Raw genomic sequence first — 8,602 nt, forward strand, 5'->3', positions numbered from 1 at the left:
TCCTGCTGTGATCAACAGAAATCTGGCTCCTGAACCCAGCTTCTTCTGAACAGGAGCTCTGTCCTACTGTTATCTCTATCTGTTATCTCTATGAATTAGCTTTTTAAAAAAATGTAATTGAAGTCTAAAACTACACAACTTAAAGTAACAGAGGTTTGTGTGAACAGATCTGTGGCATAGCCCACCAGTTCTTGATACTGGGAACCAAAGTCTCAATTCACATTCTCCGAGTATCTTCTGTCCTGAGGTTTGACACCACATTATTGAAAACCTGCAGCTTTTATTACAGTCATCCCTCCAATCCAGGTTTTCAAGGAAGAACAGAGTAAAAACTGAACTGCGCACCTGCAAGCTACACACTGTGAAAAGGACAGATCTGTGTTGTGTGGCTCTTAGCCCTCAGTAGAAAGAAAAAATAATATGTAGCTTATTAAAGGACTGTGCTGATAGAAAATGAGCAGAACACTGTCCTTTTTACAAACACAAAGGATAGATTCAAGGAACCTGTGCTAGATCCTTAATCACAGAATGGTTTGGGTTGGAAGGGATCTTAAAGATCATCTAGTTCCAACCTCCCTGCATGAGCAGGGACACCTCCCAATAGACCAGGTTGCTCAGAGCCCCATCCAGCCTGCCCTTGAACACTTCCAGGAATGAGGCATTCATGACCTCCTTGGGCAACCTGTTCCAGTGGCTCACCACTCTCACAGGAAAGAATTTCTCCCTAATGTCTAACCTAGCTCTACCCTTTTCAGTTTAAAACCATTACTTCTTGTTCTATCACTTCAAGTCCTTGTAAATAGTCCCTCCCCAGCTTTCCTGTAGCCCCTTCAGGTCCTGAAAAGCCACTATGAGGTCTCCCCAGAGCCTCTTCTTCTCCAGGTTGAACAACCCCAACTCTCTCAGCCTGTCTTCACAGGAGAGGTGCTCCAGCCCTGTATCACCTCCATTGCCCCCTTCTGGACTTGTACTAACAGGCCCATGTCTTGCAGTTCTGAAAATTTCAAGCTAACATACTTATCCAAAAGACATATGAAATCGCCAGGACTTAACTGAGATGATCATTTGAATCAGTTTATAGCAATCTGTTTCATTAAGTCTAGTAAAATTGTACTGCACTTTTGCATTTAACCCTCTGCAGAAGACAATCTTGCTAAATCTTTACTTCTTAACAACCAAGTAACCTATTCTTGTCCCACTGAATTAAAGAAGTTTCATTATTATTTTTGATAGGATAAAGTTTTGTTTTTTCAATGCTGTTATCCTACCTACCTGAGAAAGGGAAGGTTGTATCCTAGGTATGCCAGACTTAGGTGTCAATGGTAGCAATGATACCATTTGTGGAAAAGGATCAACATCCACCTTTGGTCTCTGTTGGCATGTGTGCCAGAACTTCAGTTTTGCACTGGCAGTGTCTATTGCTGTGGAATGAGTGACACAAAATCTTGGACCCCTGGGGGAAAAAAAAAATTAAAAAGCTAATAAGTAAAACAACTTACCCAAAATATTAATACTGGGCTATTTGGCTTATTTTCTTTCTTTTTTCTTTTTTTTCTTTTTTTTTTTTTTTTTATTTCCCCATTACGGTATCAAGGTATGGGGCTATAGGCTATATGCACCTAGAATTAAAAATCTGTATTAAAAATATGTTTAGACATTGCAATCCTCCAAATCTAAAGCCAAGCTTCACATAACTAAACTTAGGTTGCCATTTCTGCACCATTACACAGTTGCCTTTCTATGAGTCTCCTACAGCAAAGTATAGCATAGTATTGTAGGTCACAGGACATACACTATAAGTCTCATGAGGCTCCACAGCAAAGTTCACAGTTACAGGTATTTGTTGATGTCTGCAATTTGTTAATCCCCCCCTGGGGAGAAGACATTAAAAAATTTAGCTTATGTTTTGGAAACAGGTTAGAATTTGTACCCTCACTGAAGCTGTCAATATGTAAAGCATATTTTGTATGACAGACATTGAACAGTAAAGTCTCAGGGTCAAATTTCACATAGATGTATATACAGAGCATCCTCAGAAACTTGAACAGATTAGGACAGAATTAACCTTCTATGTCTGCAGGAGTTTCTCTACCCTGCAGTCTTAAGTTTAGTTGAATGGTATCCAAGGCAGCTCTACATAAAGTAGCTCAGATGCTCTGGCAGTAAAATAGCAAGGGCTCAGGAAGGCAGATATACCTGATTTCTCAGCAGGTTGCAGTGTAGTTTAGGCTCAACGAAAAATTCAGAAGCAACATCTGCTAGTATTTATGAAGGCATAGCTTCCTATAATTGCAATGGGATAAGTGAGATGAAATAAACCTAATAGGCTTACCAAAGAAAAGGAAAATTTGTTAAACAATTGAATCTTACTTCATGTTCAATTTTTCATACCAGTAAAGAAGTAGAGGTTTCACTACTTCAGGCTGAATCCGTCTTAAATGCTTTGTATTCCACTGATCTCCATGCTGCAGATCAAGTCTGAGTAACACTTCTGAACTGAGGAAATAGTCTCCACTGCTCAGCAAATAGAGTTTTTTCATCTTACTGAGTTGCCTTGAGTCAACAAAAACAGTCACATAAGCATGTATCCAATGCTATACAGAACCAAGCACAGTTTATCCTACTGGTTAAACTGCTGCCATACAACATGCTTTTAATTGCAAGTGGCAGAAGCTAAAACAATTTTTCTTGCAAATTAGAGACAGGTTGTGTATAAGATAAAATGTACAGTGCCTTAGAATAGACAATCTGAATCCTGCAGAGCCTTCCACTAAAAGCAGTTTGTCATACTGAATCCTTTACTTGTGTATTTAAGTTCTTTTACTCTTTTTTAAGTTTCTGTTCCCATCTGTTTTCCAGTCTTCTTCTAACCAAGCCTTAATACTATGGAAATTCCAACTTCATGTAAGCTTTGCAAACATGACTCTGCAAAAAGAGTTTTATCAGCACCAGTAGAGTCATTCCTGACTTATCCTGCTAGGAAACTCATGATTATTTTAATTTTGTCTGTTCTATTCAAACATTACAATTTATTCCGAATCTCAAAAACTGCATTGATCTAACTGGGTTACAAGTATTAAAACACTGGGAATAATGGCAAGTACCTTTGCTGTCTTGTAGTGACCTGAAGAGTTTTAAGTCTTTCAATATCCATCCAGAGCCACCAGTACCTCTCCCCAAGTGTTCCTTTAATGAACTTCTTGAATCTTTCAAACTCTCGTCTGTTGCCAGTATCGTAAGTCCCGTGACTAATGCACCAGGCAGCCCTAATGTCTGCACCATCACTTTCAGAACTTGAGCTTAAGCTTATTTCTTCAGGATCTTTTTTTTTTACATCTCCTTTGGAGTCTGAGACAAATTCATTATTTGCTAACTCATGTTTTTGGAGATCCACATCACTCTCAATATCAGCAGCTGGCTGGTGGGTCAGTTCTGAAATGGGTTCCTTGGTTACAAATTGAGTAGAGGCCGGTACAAATTCTTCTAGTGTCTGAAAAGCTGCACTTCCCAGTTCATCTTCTTCTTTTTCTATACTGTCCCATTTTGGGTCTAGATAAACTCTTAACTGAGTGTGGGAAGGAGGTTCAGCAATGGCTACATAAGAAGCCTCATCAGCCTCTCTGGATATCTCCCTTTTAATGCTGGCTTTTGCTGAAGCTGGCCTTGAAGGGGAAAGGAAGCTCTGTTTGTGGCTTTCCTTAGACCAGGAGACTGTGTCTGCATTAAATCAGAAAAGGTCATTGAACACCCTTTTGATTCAGGACTGTTCTTTTGCATATCAACACTTCCAAGCTAAAAAATGCAACATATTTAAATTGTACTGCTGCAGAACAATCAGGCCATGTCACTCTGCAGAGCAGGGAACAGTAGAGGTGCTTGCACTACTGCTGTCTGGCTAGAAACTCAGCCCTGTGACTCAGTAACTCATTCCCTGTTTAATTCCAGCAGAGCAGCAGAATTCAGTAACAATTCTCTCTGGACCCAGCTTTTTTGTTTACTCAGCTGAGCATCCCAGCTCTTCAGCACTTGTTAAACCACCTTGTTGTGCTGCAAGGCCTGGTTTCTTCCTGAGCATTCAGTAATAGTTTGATCAAAGTCACAGTATCTAGTAGGACTGGGTTTTGTTTAGGCATGAGGAAGCTAGTAAGTGATAATTCTTTGTCTCCTTTTGCTATTATTGCAAAAGAGTAAAACATATAACAGGCTGCACCCTGCAGTTGGGTAAGAGCTTGACATACACAGGAACACAAAACAAATTATTATGTTAACGGTTCTGGAACCATTTAACAATCCTGCAGTCCAGTTGCCACCCAGAAAGGGCTCCTTTCCATTTAGAGATGTTTCATAACTAGCAAGTTCAGAACAGTGACCAGTCCTGCTTGTCTGGTCTACACTTCTCTACTTAATTCCTTTTTCCAGACTCCTTATCATTTCCATGCTGTTAAGCATGCACTGCCATCCTGGTCTGCTGAGAAAGAAACATAATTCCTGCTTTAACTTGCTCTAATATATTTTCTACTTCTGTCAGACTTTTAACAAATCAAATACTTCTGGATCCTGTTAGGAAAGATAACCTTCAGTATACATACTGCTTAGCTAGGTAATGCTGTACAATTCAGTCCTGTAAACCTGAGGAGAATAACTTCAGATATTGTGAACCTGGAAGTCCTGGTAGACAGCAGGATGACCGTGAGCCAGCAATGTGCCCTTGTGGCCAAGAAGACCAATGGCATCCTGGGGTGTAATAGAAGGGGTGTGGTTAGTAGGTCAAGGGAGGTTCTCCTCCCCCTCTATTCTGCCCTGGTGAGGTCACATCTGGAATATTGTGTCCAGTTCTGGGCCCCTCAGTTCAAGAAGGACAGGGAACTGCTTGAAAGAGTCCAGTGCAGAGCCATAAAGCAGATTAAGGGAGTGGAACATCTTCCTTATCAGGAAAGGCTGAGGGAGCTGGGTCTCTGAAGCCTGGAGAAGGGGAGACTGAGGGGAGACCTCATGAATGTTTTCAAACATGTAAGGAGCAAGTGTCAGGAGGACAGAGCCAGGCTCTTCTCAGTGATGTCCAATGACAGGACAAGGAGCAACGGGTGCAAACTGGAGCATAGGAGGTTCCACATAAACATGAGGAACACGTTTTTCACTGTGCGGGTGACAGAGCACTGGGACAGGCTGCCCAAACAGGTTGTGGATTCTCCTTTTCTGCAGACATTCAAAACCGGCGCGGACGTATTCCTGTGTAACCTACTCTAGGGGATCCTGCTGCAGCAGCAGGGTTGGACTGGTTGACCTTTCAAGGTCTCTTCCAACCCCTAGTATACTGTGAATCCATGATTCAATTGAAGTAATGAGCAAGGAATACAAAATGGATTGTCCTAGCAAATATATGCAGCTACTGAACTCTTTCTAGTTGCAGGCTGGCTCTGAGAAATGTAGCTGATGACCTTTATTGCTTCCAGCATCTGACCACTACACCAGGTGAATACTGTACCTAAAAAAAAGTTTTCTGAGTGAATGAATGCTGAATTTCCTATGAAATAAGCATAAAGAGTAATGAACACATGTAAAATGAAGGTCTATGTTACAAAGCAAAGTTTCCAGTGAGAAGATGTAAAATACTCATTGAGGCAAAATGTTTTTGACTGCAGGACAATGGCAGCAAAATAAGAGACAAAGAGGTTTTCTACAAGTCTGTGGCCAGCCCACTGCCATACAGAGTGATACATTATGATGCTCTGCCAGAATGGTGCACTTGCGACCTCTCTGCTCAAAGCACTCCAAAAACTAGTGGTAGAGTCATGAGCTGCAAACCAGTGTGACTTGAGTAACTTAATTAATCCATGAATCAGAAATGTATTTCCTGGGATGATCCTCATGGGTTTGGGGAAGAAGACAGACTTCTGGAATTACCATGTCTTCCGATGTTCCATTCAGCCATTGGACTCCAAGGTCCCAGCAGTACAAGTCTCAAAGCAGAATGGCTGCTTTTTCCTCTGGGAATGGGGGAAGGAGGACTCCTAGCACATGCACTGAGACTTCTCTGTTCATCCTACTACTGCCTATAAAGCAGAAACAAGGCTATGCAATCAGGTATGCCCATTTGCATCTGGATGTTCTCTTCCAGTACCTTTGAAATGAGCTGAAGAATTTTGGTAAAGTTTGACAGACAGACAGAAGTGTCACAAATTATGATGTTCTATAAGATTCATAAAATTGGCAGGCAAAAGGCCTTTCAGTGCCCAACATAAATACCCTAAGAAGATGGCTGCAACACAAATCATACATTATCCAATACCCAAAGAATCCAGACATGAAATTATTTCAAAACATATTGAATGAAAAAAATCCCCTGAGCTGAAACTTACAGACATCTAAGAGACACAAATGTGTGAGGAAAGAGGCTTTTACTATCACAATATTACTCCGCTACTAACTCAAATTTTAATTTAACATTGTGGCTATGAGAAGAAACAAATCCCCATCTAAAACTGAAGATATCATACAATACTCAGAAGATAAGGAGTGGAGTTAGCAGCATTTCCTTGAAATGCCTTTTCTTTCCACCTAGTCAGGTTTGTATTATTAGTTATGGCTGAGCCCCTGTTACTTACCCAGAAGGGTATCTTCTTTGCTTAATGAATCATCTCTTTCATGCTGCCCGGGCAAACACTGAGTGTCTTGAATTTGACTAGAAGCTACAGGATGCATAGATGAATCTGTAGTATTCATTAATTCCCCTTGTTTTGCCAATGTAGACAAATCCTCTGTCTGAGAAACCGTAGCCTTGAAAGAGAAATGTCATAGAAAATTCAAATTTCTTTATTTATTGCAGTGTTTCTGAGAGCAGAGGGCTTACTGTCTGTAGTCATTTTATGCAGTCCTTTTGTACAGAGTTCTGTAATGATAGTTCCCAGTTCTGTTCAAGCTATGTTGCAACCCCTCAAAGTTATTTTATAGTAGAAAAAGCTTTGAAAAGAAGGAATATTCAGAGAATCCATTGTCTAATTAGGTTGTGACCTCAGTTACTATAATTTAATTAAATGCATTCAATCTAGCTTGATTGAATCAAGGTCACTCACTAAACATGTTTATTTTACCTGGCCAGGCTTCATCATCAATGAAGTGTCATCCTCCTCAGGAGAGGGTGAACTTGGATCTCTCTTCTTTATCCAGGGATAAAAGTCACTATCTATAATAAAATTAATCCCAGTCTTGCTCCATTCTACCTGTGATACCAATTTAGCTAGCCTGAAATTAAATGTTGAGACAAGAAAATAGTTGATTGTAGCTTTTGTTTGGAGAAACAGGTTGTTTTTTCACTAGAATAGCAAATAAAAACCATGATCATAAATTGCTACAGGGAACTTCATTTCTGCTTTATTATTCCACCCCTCATCTGTTATTACAAATATAAATGCCAATACTGCCATTCTGTAGTTCACCAGCTTTACAGCTGGTAACCTGCTTTGCATTGTCAAGCTTTACCAATGAAGTTTATTTCTGTCAGGATGATCTTGCATGTGTCTATGCAGTCTCTGAAGCCCTGCCAAGAAGGCCTTGAACATTTTGATTGCTAAAATGGAACTATTCTCCCAGATAGCAGAAGCCCTGTGTCACTGCCAGACACTACATTTCCTCTCCTGATACAAGCAATCTTCCAGCAGCAACAACACAGAAGTGATGATACTAGTTGAACTTTCTGATGATACCAAGGCAGCTGATATTACCATGCTCAGCTGGCTGCTGTATGACTTCATAGTACTGAATAGGACTCCAGGGCTACCTTGTATTAGTGTGAACTTCACAATGTTCAGAAAAAGGCAATCTTACAACCTATGAACCATAATGAGGATGCTCTGGGCTCAAGAACCGTGGCAGAACTTACTCAGCTAAGTCAGAGAGCAGTGCAAAACGAACCAAGGTGTATGTGAATGGAAGAGGAAGCCTCTGCCTGAACCTGTGACCATGAGCTCAATACCCAGTTATGTTTGTCCCCACTCTTTGAGGGCAAATAGAATTTCATTCTAGGGTTGAGGTGTCTTCATCTTTAAATACAAGTTTCCCTTCTATCATCTCAGTTTCTTATGATCCAGATTCAGGAAAGCAATTTAAAACACAGATATCAACGGAAATAAGGCACATGCCTAAAGCTATTTTTATGTCATTCTCTTAGGTAACTCTCTTCAATCAAGGAAATACTTTGCTATAGCATAAGATCAAATTTTTAGTTTTTCATGAGGTCCATATACCTGTAAAGCAGGCTGCTATACACCAGAGCACTCTCACGATTTGCTTATTCTTTGCAGGGTTTTCCCCTTGAATTTAAGTGCGGTCTTCAAGATACTGAAAGTTAGTAGTCTTTATATACAAGTCTATACCCCAGTAACTAGTCTGTCATTCAAATCAGCAAACATGAGTTTTGTGAAAATGCTGCCAGGCTGTCTTTCCTTGTAAGACCCCCAAAAACTGCTGCAATTATCAGCATCTAGGCACAACTGCAAGGGATGTAGAGATGGATCCTTTCAAACAAAGAATTGGGAAAAAAAATGGAAATAAAAAGGACTGGCTGTTTTTTCCAAATAGATTTTATGGATTCCCATCTTCCGAT

At 40.3% G+C, this 8,602-nt stretch overlaps 1 protein-coding gene across 1 annotated transcript in view; it reads right to left on the bottom strand.

Annotated features, from left to right (window-relative positions):
- Positions 1 to 8,602, bottom strand: part of RGS22 (regulator of G-protein signaling 22) — a 61,173-nt gene that overhangs the window by 38,217 nt on the left and 14,354 nt on the right. The window contains exons 5-9 of the mRNA XM_010006522.1: positions 7,092 to 7,242; positions 6,602 to 6,777; positions 3,105 to 3,662; positions 2,392 to 2,553; positions 1,273 to 1,453 (exon numbers count right to left, since the gene is read on the bottom strand). Coding sequence (XP_010004824.1) covers positions 1,273 to 1,453; positions 2,392 to 2,553; positions 3,105 to 3,662; positions 6,602 to 6,777; positions 7,092 to 7,242 — 1,228 coding nt within the window. The remainder of the gene's footprint in view (positions 1 to 1,272; positions 1,454 to 2,391; positions 2,554 to 3,104; positions 3,663 to 6,601; positions 6,778 to 7,091; positions 7,243 to 8,602) is intronic.

Source organism: Chaetura pelagica, unplaced genomic scaffold, assembly GCF_000747805.2.
Source record: "Chaetura pelagica isolate M959 unplaced genomic scaffold, ChaPel_1.0 scaffold76, whole genome shotgun sequence".
NCBI lineage: Eukaryota > Metazoa > Chordata > Aves > Apodiformes > Apodidae > Chaetura > Chaetura pelagica.